The 14278-nt window shown below is 48.3% G+C and overlaps 1 protein-coding gene across 2 annotated transcripts in view; it reads right to left on the reverse strand.

Moving 5' to 3' along the window:
• Window positions 1-14278, reverse strand: part of Tln1 (talin 1) — a 36888-nt gene that overhangs the window by 17169 nt on the left and 5441 nt on the right. Inside the window, exons 2-28 of one of the 2 annotated variants that reach the window (XM_013026607.1) lie at window positions 13570-13737; window positions 13239-13336; window positions 12074-12203; window positions 11815-11967; window positions 11376-11518; window positions 11138-11265; window positions 10363-10423; window positions 9702-9806; window positions 9196-9351; window positions 8027-8128; window positions 7798-7874; window positions 7416-7596; window positions 7118-7231; window positions 6901-7009; window positions 6503-6711; window positions 6258-6356; window positions 5830-5880; window positions 5144-5311; window positions 4340-4634; window positions 3172-3338; window positions 2271-2399; window positions 1873-1989; window positions 1658-1771; window positions 1321-1455; window positions 1078-1206; window positions 802-904; window positions 446-654 (exon numbers count right to left, since the gene is read on the reverse strand). In XM_013026607.1, the coding sequence (XP_012882061.1) occupies window positions 446-654; window positions 802-904; window positions 1078-1206; window positions 1321-1455; window positions 1658-1771; window positions 1873-1989; window positions 2271-2399; window positions 3172-3338; window positions 4340-4634; window positions 5144-5311; window positions 5830-5880; window positions 6258-6356; window positions 6503-6711; window positions 6901-7009; window positions 7118-7231; window positions 7416-7596; window positions 7798-7874; window positions 8027-8128; window positions 9196-9351; window positions 9702-9806; window positions 10363-10423; window positions 11138-11265; window positions 11376-11518; window positions 11815-11967; window positions 12074-12203; window positions 13239-13336; window positions 13570-13699 (3612 nt within the window). In that variant the 5' untranslated portion in view covers window positions 13700-13737. The remainder of the gene's footprint in view (window positions 1-445; window positions 655-801; window positions 905-1077; window positions 1207-1320; window positions 1456-1657; window positions 1772-1872; window positions 1990-2270; window positions 2400-3171; window positions 3339-4339; window positions 4635-5143; window positions 5312-5829; window positions 5881-6257; window positions 6357-6502; window positions 6712-6900; window positions 7010-7117; window positions 7232-7415; window positions 7597-7797; window positions 7875-8026; window positions 8129-9195; window positions 9352-9701; window positions 9807-10362; window positions 10424-11137; window positions 11266-11375; window positions 11519-11814; window positions 11968-12073; window positions 12204-13238; window positions 13337-13569; window positions 13738-14278) is intronic. The other variant, XM_013026609.1, reaches the window with a different exon arrangement.

Raw genomic sequence — 14278 nt, forward strand, 5'->3', positions numbered from 1 at the left:
CCTCAGCTCTTTAGCTCAAGGTTAGCGCTCTTCCACTTGAGCCACAGCACCACTTCCAGCTTTTTCCTTTTTGCTTATGTGGTACTGAGGAATGGAACCCAGGGCCTCATGCATGCAAGGCAAGCACTCTACCACTGAGCCACCTTCCCAGCCCTCTGTGAGACTCTTATCTCCAATAAACCACTAGAAAACCGGAAGTGGCACTGTGGCTCAAACAGTAGAGCACTCGCCTTGAGCTGAAGAGTGCAAGAACAGTGCCCAAGTCCAGAGTTCAAGCCCCACGACCAACCAAAAAAAAAAAAAAAAAAAAGGACAGAGTAAAAAGGTGGAATTCAAAGAGGATCCTGTCAGTGTAGGTAAGGCTCAGAAACCTTGTCCTGTCGGGGTAGCCCAGATGTAGGGACCTATGGGAGAAAAGGGTAGTGGTCCCTTCCCAGTACCTGACCTGGGCAAGACGCTGCTGGCTCTCAGGGTCCCCTGGATGGCCAGCTGCCTTTTTTGCCTCCTCAATGAGGCTGCTGGCCTTGTCCAGTACATCACTGGCTGTGTCAAGCACAATGGCCTGAACTGCAGGATCAGATGTGAGGGCAGCTACACCCCTTGCAGCCTGGGCCAGTGACCGCAGTCCACCAGCCACATCACGGGCTGCAATACCTGGGGAGACAGGTGAAGAGAAAGGGAGAAGGCGCCTTCATTGGCAGGCCTTGATTCCAGTAGTTTCCTGTCAGTCCCCTCTCTTATCCAGCTCCTCCTTCCCCACAGCTCCATCATACACCCCAGTCTTGGCCTGTTCCCACATACCTGCATAATTCTCATTGCCCTGAGCAACCTCCCCTAGCAGTTGGGCAATGGCAGAGCTCACTGCTTTGGTGCTGTTGCCAAGGTCCTGGGTACACTTTTCCATCTATGGGTGAAGAGGGGACAGAGGTGGAACTTAGGCTCAGGAGGAAGTGGGAGGGCCCTTGAGAAGGTTCTTGAAGGCAGCTGACAGTTTAGCTGAAGGTTCTGGATAGCTCTGTAGCACAGACAGAAGGAAGACAAGGGCTTGTATGAGAAGGACACATTAAGAATACTTACTGTCTCTCCAGGTAAGGGTTTAAGTTTGCCATCTCGTGCTGCTGCCTTCACTTCCTGTAGGTCTCTTTCTAGATTCTGTACCACACTCAGAGCAGAATCCATCTCCAAGGGTCCACATGCTTCCTGAGCCTGAAATGGTAAGAACAGGAGATAAAGCTCTACCTCATTGATGCCTAAGATTATAGTTATTCCAGCCAGAGGTTATTCTTTATCATCCCAGGACTCCAAAGTCAGCTCACGTACCTTCTGGGCTGCTGTACGGAGTTCAGCTAGTGCAGTGCCCAAGTTCTTAGCACACTGACTCAGCTGCATGGCTGAAGCTTGGTCCTGAATCATTGGCACCGAGGCTTTTGCAGCTGCCACCATCTTCCCACCTGGCTGTTGGGGAATAGGTGGGCAGATGACACGTGCCATCCCCTCTGGAGGCTTGAGTACAGGGACTAAGGATAGTTAGGATGAGATAAGCACTGGAATTCAGTGCTGGGAAAGAGGCTATCTGCAGTTATTTAAGTTGTGACAGATATAAGATCTTGGAAGGGTAGAGAGGGTCTGGTCTGAAAGCTGGGAGAGGGAGTCTTGCCTGCAGGAAGCTCTGGCTGGCAGCAATGAGGGCGAGCTGAGCACTAGGGCTGTCAGGCTGAGCTTGGCTCCCTCGGACGCCCTGCACCAGCAGCGGAATCTGCTCCGCCACAGCCTGAAGGTGAAAACATTATGAGCACCACTACCCTACAGGATGTAGGAAAGCCCCCTCTTCCTATCCTGTTCCCCACTTTCACATGCCTCCTGGAGACTCACCTTGCAGCTCTGCACCAGCAGGGGCTGGGGGCCTGCAGAAGCCTTGGGAGTGGAGGCTGCATGTTGGGCTGCAGCAATAGTCTGTGTAGCGGAGGCTGCAGCCTGCTTGGCTGCGTGCTGTAAGTACAGAGTAGTCAGGACAAGCCTGGGCATTCCCAGACCCAGTCCCAGCTTATGTGGACCATACTATGCCCCAAGGGAACACTGACTCTCCCTGTTCATTCCTCCCATAGCGAACGCATGCATGCACGCACACGCGCGCACACACACATGCAAGCATGCACGCATGTGTATGTGTGTGTGTGTGCGCGCGCGCGCACGCGCACACACACACACACACACACACACACACACAAAGTGCCTGCGCTCTCTCCCTCTGGGTGATTTTCCAGCCTTGCCTCCAGGCGCTGCACCAGCTTTTTCTTGATGGCATTCTGCGCAGCTGCATTGGTGGCCATGCGGAGCCCCTCAGCTGCCTCTCGAAGCCGCTGCTGTTGTTCCTCACTGTCAGGGTGGGCAGCTGCCCCCTAAAGAGGAAAGATAGTCAAACACTTAGCTTTCTTTAAATCTACTCCTCTCTGACCCCTCTTGATCAGGTTAAAATCACTTGTTTTCTAGAGATCACTTCTAATTATCCCCACTGAATGCCAATGGCAAGGCTTTAGGGTGCCTGGATTCCCCTGGGATTCCCTTAGGTGAAATTGTCTTCTTTCTCTCCCTGGAGAAGGGGTCTTTTTTCTTGCTCCACTCCCTATAGAATACCTAGAATGCTACAGTGAGCAGGGCTCCTTGGGAAAAAGATCACTGCTTTAGAGCAGAGATCTGCTTTTTCCTGTAAACTGAAGAGCCTCAGAGACCAGGGGCCCTGGGAGTCTTTGGTCCTTCCCCACACCCCCATGTCTCAGTGTCATAATGCTTTTGTCTTTCTCTGTATGGCTAAAGTGGAGACCCCTGAAACTGAAGGCCAAATGTGGCTCCACAGGAGACAAATAGGAGAAAAATCCCAAGGAGGTTTATGGTGGGAACATAGGAAAAGGTAGGAAAAGCACACTTTGGACCTAAAGAAAAAGGATACAGATGCCTGTCACAGTGGTAGCGTACTCTGGGAGTTGTCAAGACTGGAAGTTTATGCCACAGGTCACATGCAGCTTGGGGGATATTTGCTTCGTGAATGTGTCCTTATTTGTTTTCTTATATTTTCTGCTTTTCCTGGGTCTTCCCATTAGATGAAGCTGACCTATCTAGACCTCTGGATTTCCCTTCAGTGCCCTGTCTTGGAATCTACACATAAAACTGTACCTTGGCAGCCTCTACCATCTTGGCTGTGGCATCAGCCAGGATCTTGGCAGCACTCAGGAGCTTTCGAGAGTTCACCAGATCAGTCTCCCCTTCCGCATCAGCCTTGATGGCATTGACCAGATCAGAGGTGGCTTGGGCCAGGATGCGAGCCTGTCGTACCATTTCCCCTGAGAACGTAGGGGAACATCAGGGGATGGGATGAAGGGGAAAGGAAACTAGAGTAGATGAGGTAGATGGGGACTTTTAGAGAAGTGAAGAGACTGGAAAGTTCTTGAGTGATTTTTTTCTTCTGGGAAGGAGGAGAGTGTCCAATGTGTATTTTCTTTCTTTCTTTTAAATTGTTATAGAAGTGACATACAGTCCAATGGGTATTTCCAGCAAATAGGCTTGAGATGAGGCATTCTGTGTGAAGGCATCTAGAAATGAGGGCAGAGTTTCCCCTTTCTCTTTTTCGTTCCTTATATTCCTTTTTCTTCACCAAGGATAGTTATTTCACTTCATTTCAGTGGTGCTGAGGTTTGAACTCAGGGCCTTGCCCTTGCTAGGCAGTCACTTTTCTTCTTGAGCTACACCCCTGGTGCTTCCAGAACAAAGTCAAACACTTTTTTTTTTTTTTTGGTCAATCTTGGGGCCTGAACTTTGGGCCTGGGCCCTGTCCCTCAGCTCTTCAACTCAAGAACTCAGAGCTCTACCACTTGAACCACAGCGCTACTTCCGGCTTTTTTTGCTTAAGTGGTGCTAAGGAATCGAACTCAGGGCCTCATGCATACAATGCAAGCACTCTACCACTGAGCCACCTTCCCAGCCCTAAAAACTTCATTTAAAGAATTTTAAAGTCATTGACATTTGAATTCAGGGCCACACATTTGATAAGTAAGGGCCTGAGCTATACCTTCAGCTCACCTGGCTACCTTCATCATGCCACTTTCCCCTTATTTTTGTGTATTGTTTGATAGGTTCTTTAAATGTTCCAAGGAAGGCAGCTCAGTGGACAGCAGGGAAATAGAGGTTTCTGAGATGCTAAACAATGAGCCTATGGTTGCATGGCTAGGAAGATCACCCTGTGCTGAGTCCTTTGGGGTGGGCAGTGGGGTCTGTAAGGGAATGTCCCAAGGGCTTGGGGAATCTCACTGGGGTTTTTTGCCTTAGCAGGAGTGGATGTCCTTACCAGCATCACCCATGGAGCTGAAGATGTTCTCAGTGACAGTAAGGATGGTGTCAGTGGCCTGGTCATAACGGCAAGCAGGCCCAGCCCCTGTGGCATGGGCTTTCACATGCTGCAGCAGCTCATTCAGGGCCTGGGTAACAGCTGTGGCTGCTGCTCCTACCCCTCGCAACAGCTGCCCATCCTCTGTGGCTGCCTGGGAGGCAGACACACAGCCCTCCACAGCTTTGGCCACCAGTCTTCCAGCCTCCACTAGCTGCTCTTGGCAGACAGGTGAGCTGATTGTAGGTGCCACTACCTGTGTGGAAACTGAGTGTCAGAGATGTAGGCAAGAGAAGAGAGCTGTAAGCAGGGTATGATGGATCATACCTATAATTCTAACTATTTGAGGTAGACACCAGAAGGTCCAAGGTTTGAGTTCAGCTTGGGCCAAAAGACCATAAGATCCCACCTTAACAAGTTATGCATAGGCAGTTCATATAGTCACTGCTTTGCAGGATACAGGTAGGAGGATCACAGTATGAGGCTAGCCTTAGGCCAAAAACTGTGAGATCCTATCTGAAAAATAACCCAGAATGTGAAACAGAGGCATAGCTCAAGTGTTAGAGGTCTGAGTTCAACCCCGGTGCTATTAATAAAACAAAAGCAAGGCCAAGAGAGTGGAGAAACTGTGAGGTAGCGTACTTATGGATTTTCACAACTGACATTAGGATAAGGAGGTCTCAAGAACCAAAGACTAAGCGAGAGGCTTACGTCTGTGTGGTAGTATCAGTCCCGGGCACAAGCTTCAACAATGTTTGGGCTCACCTTGGTACAGGCCACCAGTTGGGAGGTAGACAGGGCACACTGTGTGGCTGCAGCAATAACCTGGGTCTGGAGACCTGAGTCCTCAGTGCGCTGGGCCACACTCTTGGCCTTGAGGACCAGGGCAGCTGCGGCACTTGCCACTGCCTTGGCTAGTTGCATTAGAACATCCTGTGAGAAAATGGCAGTTAGCATGACCTGAGATGGGGCTTGGGATCCATGGGCACATCTCAGAGGCATAAGCTGCTTCATTATTCCCGGTAACTCCAATCAGAGGACAGTATGGCAGAAGCAATCAGAACCTACCCCGAGCCCCTGCCTTGAGCACCCAGCAGAATAGAGACTCACCAAGGAACAAACCACCAGGAGAAATCAAACCTACACCAAGGGGAGAAACGCACGAGGCGGATACACTCGGACAGCGATGGGGAGGGAGGGACAATACTGATACAATGGGACAGGAGCTTGTTTTTCTCCATTTTTCTTCTCAATCTTGATTTGCAAGTAATCACCTTGGGGTTTTGGGAGCAACCTCCCCTATTGTTCTAACTGATCCTAACCTGGCCTGATCCAGGCCTCCCCATCTCCCATCATGTTCTGCTCCCCCAGAAATCTCAGGGAGATTCAGAAGCGAGTGTATGCGGCTCAGAAAGGACCAAGCTGGGAAGGCCCAGGCCAGAGGCCATTACCGTAGGGGAATCGGGGGGAGATCGAGCCCCAGCCCCTCTGGGTGTACATATCTGCATGGGAAATCCAGGATGAAAAGTCAGCTGAGATAACTACTGTGGGTGGGGAAGAGGAGACCTGGGGCACACTGTCCTCAGGTGGTGACGGGGAGCTTCAAGATAGCCCCAAGCTGGGCAAGGGCTATACACAGGGGCAACCCGCTACAGATATCATAATGAGGGCCAAGAGTATACTAGTAGGTTAGGTTTGGATATAGAAATTCTGAATTCTCATTCCCCAAAAAGAGATTAGAATTCCCAGTGTTATCCCTGGAAATAGGTTCAGGTTGGTTTGGAGGGGGTCAATTCACAGAAACAGGGCTTGGGAGATGGATTCAGGATCAAAGGTTATACCCTAGAAATGGGGGTTCTGGGCTTGGTAAGTCACCAACCTGGAAGTGGGGGTCAGTATCACTCTCCCCAATTTGCTGCAACAGCTCCCCACTGGCCTGGCCCACGTTCCCAGCTGCTTGCAGCAGGTTCTGACGGGGCTGTGGAGAGTGAACACCTGTCAGAAGCTGCCCCATCCCTGCCTGTGTGCCCACAGGTCTCATAGGCCAGCCTGAAACTTGGATTTCCCTTTCTCATAGAGGTAGAACCCAGTGTTCCCCCTTATCCCTGCCCTTTGGCTTCTGACCTCAGCACTGGCAGGCTGTGCACTTCGCAGCAGTTCTGACACTGCCCCTGCAAGGCCCTTTGCTGCCTGCAGCAGGGGTCTGCCACTGCCACCTTCGTCTTCCAGCAGGGCAGCCAGCAGTTTCACCCCTCGGGACATCTCCGTCAGATTGGAGGAGATTGTGGTAACTGCACAACCCACTGCAGTGTAGTCTGTCTCTGCAGGATCCCCTGAAGGTAGGAAAAAAGCATACAAGGCAGGCTAGGCAATGGGTGAGTAGAAACATTGCCACACATCCAGTTAGTCACATCTACGTCCTGAGATGCACACAGAGAACCTTCCATGAGTCAAAGTATAGTCTTACACAGTCAGTCACATGCATGCTTGTGCATGCTCATACTCCCTTGCCCCCAGCCTACCTGCTGTTAGGTTCACCACAGAGGCAGTACCAGCAGTGATGGCATCTACTTGGGAATGGATCTCATGCTTTGATTCATCCATCTTGTTCTTACGCCAGGCCTTAGAGGCCTGAGAGAGGAGGAAAAAACTTCAGGAACTACTCTGATTTGGTTATTCCCCTCTCTATTCCAAATCTCAGCTTCAGGATCACTGGCCTTCCCTCCATCCTATACTCACAGCATCCTGGCCAAGTGGGGGCAGAGTGTCAAAGTCATCCAGAGTGGCCTGGGCAGCCTGCACAGCCTGCATGCTGGAGTTGATGGTTCCAGTGAGGGCCTGCTGGGCTGAAGTCTAAAAGACAAGAGTAAAAAGGATTGGAATTGAATGTTTGGTGGAAATAGAAGGTAAGAAAGAACTGACACTAGGGAGAGGAATATGAATGGGAATAAAGGAAAAAACTGCTAATTCCTGGCTTGGTCTGGTAGAGGGTGGGAAAAGGGCCTGGGTACCATAGTAAAAGCAAGGGCATGCTTACCAAAGGAGGCATGTGTCCTCGGTGCATCTGGCCACTGGTAATCTGCTGCTGGGCAGGTGGCATGCTACCCATCTGGAAATTCTCAGGACCAGAGGCTCCAGAACGCATGATGGCAGGTAGAGCCACAGAACCATGCTCTACTTTCCCTATCCGGTTATATTGCTGCTGAAGAACTGTTGACCTGTAGACAGGATGGACCATGAAGCACATAGAGGGCTCCTTGTCACCACCCTACCCCCACTGCACCACCCCTGCAGGGGTCTGGGAATTTGTGAGGTCTTGTTATAGTCTGGCCTGTAATCCTCACTCCCCAGCAGTCCTTGGAGACAAGTCTTGCTGTCTCTAGCCCTGAGGTATGCAGTCAGCCCAACTCCCTTCCTACTTTTTTGGTGATACTGAGTCCTCCAACATGGTAGATTCCTCATCTCCCTCCAACCCAAAGTGGTCCTTGCTTTTTTTCTGTGGAAAAAAGAGGGAAGAATTGAGTCACTTAAGGAAGAGACAGTGGGAAAATGCAGCTTCTTCTTTCCAGTCTGTCATTTTCTACAACATAGGCTCTGTTTTTCAAGGTCTGGCTTTGGGAGGGGTTAGGGAGCAGAGGCAGTGTTTACCTTCTTAAGGATGATATCGATATAGCCGGCAATGAGCTGGGCAATCTGCTCCCCCTCTGTTGTCTGTACTGAATAGTAGCCATCTTGATAATCTCCAAAGTCCTAGGATAACAAAGGCAAGGGCTCAGCAAAGAAGCTAGAATCTCCCCAGAATGAAAACGGGGAGTGAGGGAGGCTCAAGGTTGAACTGCTGAGGCCATCTTTCCATATCACCTTCCAAAGGTGAGAAGCAACCCACCTTTCTTCAACTACTTATTTCTTTATTTTCCCCCTTGAAGAAACAAATTTGATTTCTGAGGAGTGGCCTTTCTGCCTCAAAGTTTCAAGTACATGTCTTTAACTCTCTCTCCTTCAATGATAAATTACTAGTACACAGACATTTATTTTCAAGTGATTATACATGAAGGTTGGCAACAGTATCCAAAATGTAAAAATAGCAATTGCTTTAATTCCCACTTCCATTGTTGTGGTACTTTATGAAGTTACCAGTTTTTAATTTGTAATCTCAAAATACTAAACCAGAGGGGAAATCAACTACAAACAGTTGCTGCTAACAAAGGGAAAGCAAGCCAGGCACAGGTGGCTCACACCTATAATCCTAGCTATTCAGGAGTCTGAGATCTGAGAATCGAAGTTCAAAGCCAGCCTGGGCAGGAAAGTCCTTGAGACTCTGATCTCCAATTAACCACCAGAAAATGGGAAGTGGTGCTGTGCCTCAAGTGGTAGAGCACTCACACTGAGCTGAAGTGCTGAGGGACAGTGCCCAGGTCCAGACCAAAAAAAAAAAAAAAGGGAAGGCATGCTTTTTTCTCCCAACCTACTCCCCAATATTTGCTGTAATCTCAATTTGCTGATTACAGTTTATTCTGTTGACTTTCTTTTTTTGTGGTGTTGGGGACTGAACCCAAGGCTTCACACATGCTAGGCAAGTAAGTGCTCTAGCACTGAGCTAATTCCTATCCCCTCTAATGAGTTTAAAGAGTATGCTCATCGCCTATTTCATTGAAGCATTACTTACTTTCTAGGATGGTTTCTCCATCTACTCTGACCTCTACATTCCTGTAATAGTTCCAGAATTCTCCTTTGTTCTAGAGTCCTACACAGTGCACCAACTCCATGGGAGAAGGAAAGAACTGTAAAGACTTTTCATAATGGAGCTGCAGACTTACCAGTGTGAAACTCTTGGGGGAGGCAGCCCAGCGTTTGATGTTGGTGAGGCTCCACTCCTGGATCACCTCCTTGGTCTTCTCATCCACACGCATCACACACTCTTTAGTGATGCCCAGAAGCCTGGGTACTAGCTTGTTCTTCCCTTTCATCTTTTCCTGTGAGGTAAAAGTTAGTTTCAGCATTACAGAAGTTGAATGCAAGATGAATGGTCCAGATCAGCTCCATATCGGAAGGGGATGCTGAGGTAGCCAGGAGGGCTAAACTAGGGTGTCCACAAGTGAGCCTGGGACAAGGCTGGATTGGGGGAAAAGAAAATGCTGGATAGGGAGAGAAGTAGTAGTGGTCAGATAACAAGCAGGTTTTCACATGGTCAGAGCAAGGCAAAGACTGGGCCTCTAGGGAAATGGTAGATAAGTAAATGAGGGCAGAGTGAGAGACTTTCCAAAAGATCAGAAAGGGCAAGAGTGAGCAATGGGGAGAGCAGGGAGAAGGGTCTAGAACCCACCTTGACCAGGAAAAAGGAGACGCCATAAGTCTTGAGGGAACGAGCTAGCTTCACATAGCGTACTTTGGCCTCGATCTCACTCATCTGCCCACAATTCTTGTGTGCCTTTGCGAATGAAATGAGGAAAGATTTAGTGAACTATGAGGGACATCATAACAGTTAAGGAATCAAGGTGCGATATTATGGGGGCACAGAAAGGCTCAGGAGTGCAAGAGATGAGAAGGTAGGATGGAGGCTGGCCGGGGATATGCAGAAGCGATGACTCAAAGGACATGGTTAAGGAAACTGCAGCCATTCTGGAGATATGAATAGGTAGTTAGGGGTAGAAGGTCAAAGAGAAGGCTTTTTTGGGCTGAGTTCATCAGAGTGGGGATAATACCTTACATCTGAACAAAGGTTTTACTGTCAGTCAGGTATACTATTCCATTTGATGCTCCTATCAGTCTTATGATGGACAAGACTATTATCCCACACTAGAGGTAAGCAAAAGCAGTGATGGAGCTGAGACTAAAACCCAGGTCTGTTTTCTTGGCACAGGACAGGTGGAAGAGCAGCTTGGAAGGTGAGCACAGACAGGGAGGGAGGCAAGAAGTCCACTTAGCCAGTAGGATCAAGCAGCAAAGCTCCCAGGTCATCCCAGACTTTCCCCTACCCCATTCACCTGGAAGATCTTACGCTCTCCCTTCTGCTTCACATACTCCTTGGGCAGGAAGTCCTTCAGGCTATACCAGAAAAGGGAGGGTCAGCATGTAGTGGACAGCATCAGGGGACATGTGGGCCATGAACTGTGGACGTAGGGGTGTGAGGAAATGTCTAGGACAGTGTTATCTCTGGGTAGAAAGGTGGACTCTGAGAGAACTGGCTCTGGATTGTCTACTGAAATACAGATGACTTAATAGGAGCAATTGAATGTGACCTGTGTCTCTCTCTGTGTGAGAGGGAACTTAAATTAGAAGCTCAATCCCTGAAGAAAAGGCCAAGAGTACTATTTCAGAGACAAGAGGGAAAGGAAAAAAAAAACTCTCTAAGATAATCATGCATTTAGGAAATTACAACAAAACAAAACACCAACACTCTGTATTCTAAAAAATACCAGTGGGTGAGACTTGAGAGATCTCTTAATCTCATGTTCCCTGTGAGGAAACTGTTATTCTATTTCCCTCTGGCTACTGTAACAAAGTTCTTTAGAGATAAAAAAAAAAAAAAAAGGTTACAAGGAAGCGGGCAGGGACAGAGATAAGAGACTATATTTATAGTCCAGTGGGGCCAGTAAGGAGACAAAGGATGATGGCTGCTGAAGGGATAATGACCCTATGTACCTCAAGCCCTAGTGTCTTAGAAGAAGAAATATGGAGAGAAGGCCTAGGATGAAAACAGGCCTACTGGGTCACAATGGTAGGGAGTTGCAGGCCATTACGTGATTGTGGGCCACTCACTCAAGGAAGCCAGCCTTGTGCTTCTGCTCGTTGTGGGGCCCAAATTGGATCTGGCATTGGAAGCCAGCAAATTCACAGGCCTTGTCAAAGGAGACAGGGTGGGAGCCATTCAAGATGTCATCTCGTGCCTAGAAAGCATAGGATAAGGAAGGAATGTTTTGTGGGTACAGGGATAGTCTTTACCTCACAATGTTTCTTCCCTTCCCTCACCTGTCTTAACCCAACTAAATCTCCATACCTGTACATAAAGAAGGTTCAGCTGTACAGGGTCCCGAGAATCCACATTCTGGTCTGAGTAGAAGAACTTTCTCCGCAGCAGCAGTGTCTCATGCTCCTCTACTCCCTGTTCCCTCAGTGTCCGGCCGTGGTCCAGCCAGTTCACTGGGATAGAGAATGCCCTCAGTGCCAAACCTCCATATCCCCTCTGCTATCTGGTGTCTGGATTTTTATTCACTTTACCTTCTCTAAGTTTCCTGCCTTCTCTGAGTTTTTGTTCATTTCCCTTCTTACCTTTAAGTTCCATGAGGACAGAACTTTTGGTTTATGACTAATGTATTCCCAAGTGTATAAAATGGCACCTTTCCTAAGAAGGTGCAGAGTAAATGGAATAGAATGGCTGTTCATCCCACTCACTCTCCTCCTTTTCCAATGCCTTCTCTTTTTCTAGTTCTGCTTACACTCATCATCTGTGTGTAATTTCTGCTTCAATTTCTCCATCTTCTTCTCATCTCGCAGCAGTGTCTTGTCTTTCCGTAATGTCCCTGTCCCTTCATCCTTTTTCTCTTCCATCAGTTCTCGAACCAGCGAATATTCATCATGATTTGTGATGCCTGGGGGGACAGCGATAGTTTGGAATCTCTGGATTACTGAATATAAATCTTTTGGCACAGATGGAGCTTCCTGGCTCCAGCCCTCAGTCCTACCAAGCTCCCTTACCAATGCGTGCACAGATGGTCATGAGCATGTCAGTGACAGTCTTGGAGTCATCTACCATGATAGTCTTCACAGTTCCATCTAGCATCCGGATCTTCAAGGGTCTCTGTTTCTTCCTATATTCCATGGTGTCCTGTTGGGATTGAAAAAGAATGTCAGGGCCTACTTATGCTAGGGGTATTACTTCCTTTTGTACATAGCCAGGGTGAAGAAAGTGAATTGCTGAAGACTATAATAGCTTGTTCAAAAGCAAGGCATAATGACTGCTAATAACAGAGTACAACTTAGGGGTACTTAGGGTATTGCTTTAGTAGTAAAACATTACTCCCCCCCCCCCAAGTCCTGGGGCTTGAACTCAGGGCCTAGGCACTCTCCCTGAGCTCCTTTTGCTCAAGGCTAGCACTTTACCACATAAGTCTCAGCATTACTTTGGCTTTTTCTGTTTATGTGGTACTGAGGAATTGCACCCAGGGCTTCATGCATACTAGGTAAGCATTCTACTATTAACACATTCCCAGCCTCAATTACTTTTTTTTCTAAAAAAATAAAAAAGAACCAGGCACTGATGTCTCATGCCTGTAATCCTAGCTACCCAGGAGGCTAAGATCTGAGGATTATGGTTAAAAGCCAGCTCGAACGGGAAAATCCATGAGATTCTTATCTCCAGTTATCAACAAAGCCAGAAGTGGAGCTGTGGCTCAAGTGGTAAAGTGCTAACTTTGAGCAGACAGTTCAGGGACAGTACCCAGGCCTGGAGTTCAAGCCCTAAGATTGGCAACAAGGGGAAAAAAAAAGGTAAAACAATAAGCAAAGCTGGGCACTGGTGGCTCATGCCTGTAATCCTAGCTCTGAAGAGACTGGGATCTGAGGATCATGGTTCAAAGCCAGCCTGGTCATGAAGATTTGTGAAATTCTTATCTCTAATTAACCACAAGAAAACTGGAAGTGATGCTGTGGCTCCAAGTGATAGAGCGCTAGCCTTGAGCATAAGCACTCAGGACAAGAGCCCAGGCCCTGAGTTCAAGCCCAATGACCAACCAAAAAACAAGCAAACAAACAAACAATGAGGGGAAGGGTCTGAGACAACAGATGCACGTCTTGAAAAAAGGTGGGACAGGGATAGCTGATGGAAGAGGGAGCTAGTGATATTTGAGGAAGTGATACTTACCCCATTTCGGAGCATGTAGTAATCCAACGCTTTCCCAGCCTCCAGCCATATACCCTTTTTGGGGTCATCATCTGACAGAAAGAGCCCAAAGTCGCTAGCTAAAGGAGAAGAATGATCATCTTAGACTTAAGAAGATCTCACTGTGGCTGAAAGACTATAGCACGTTGTCCCTTAATATTTTTCCCATGACCCTGGGCCTAAAGAGGAAGAAGGGGCTTGGAGCACAGACCTGCGGAGTAAGTAGGCTTAAGCTACTATGGAGTCATCTCTCAAGGCTAAGAGCCTGGAAATTAGAGGACTACCACCCAGCCACTTGGATAGCCAGACTTACGGGGGCCAGCCAGGGCCTCTGGAATACGCTCACGAATGATGCGGCAGGCGTCATACACCATCGTAGATGGCTCGAATTGCATCGTCTTCACAACATTCCCAATGCTGATCTTCAACGAAAGTGCGACCATGGTGGCAGCTTCTGTTCTCCAGCCTGGCTATACCTGGTCTGTGGCATTCATTAGAACATTAGAATATAGTCTCAGTGGAGGAGAAAAGGCTCCCTAGACAGTGCAGTCCCTGGGAGGGGAGTTTTGAAAGGGACTCAGCAAAACAGAGAGTAATGATGCTGAAAGATTATTTATACTAAATGGACCAGTCCTGACCATTTAAGACATCTGGAGAAAGGCTGGTCTATAGGATTCAATAGCAGGTCTGAACTGCAGTGCCACTTGAGGACACTGCCCTGCCTCTACCACTGGAATGTGTGCCTCTTTCTTTCTTCCAAGTGTCTCTCTTACTCTCTTGTTCCAGCTCACCTCCTTTTCTAGCCCTGCTCCTGCCTTGTTTTCCTCTATTCCTGGGTCAGTATTTTTCTTTCTGTCTTCTACTTGTCTTGCTGGCTTTTTCCTGCCTGGAATTTTCAGCTTTTCCTGACTCATCATGTGACCTACCCTCTCATTGCTTTAGCCTCCTTCTCAGTAAAATGAAGACATTATATGAGATAATTCCCAAGGGTTCCTAAAGCCTGCAAACAACCTCTGGCCAGC

Source organism: Dipodomys ordii, unplaced genomic scaffold (genome assembly GCF_000151885.1).
Source record: "Dipodomys ordii isolate 6190 unplaced genomic scaffold, Dord_2.0 Scaffold95, whole genome shotgun sequence".
Lineage (NCBI taxonomy): Eukaryota > Metazoa > Chordata > Mammalia > Rodentia > Heteromyidae > Dipodomys > Dipodomys ordii.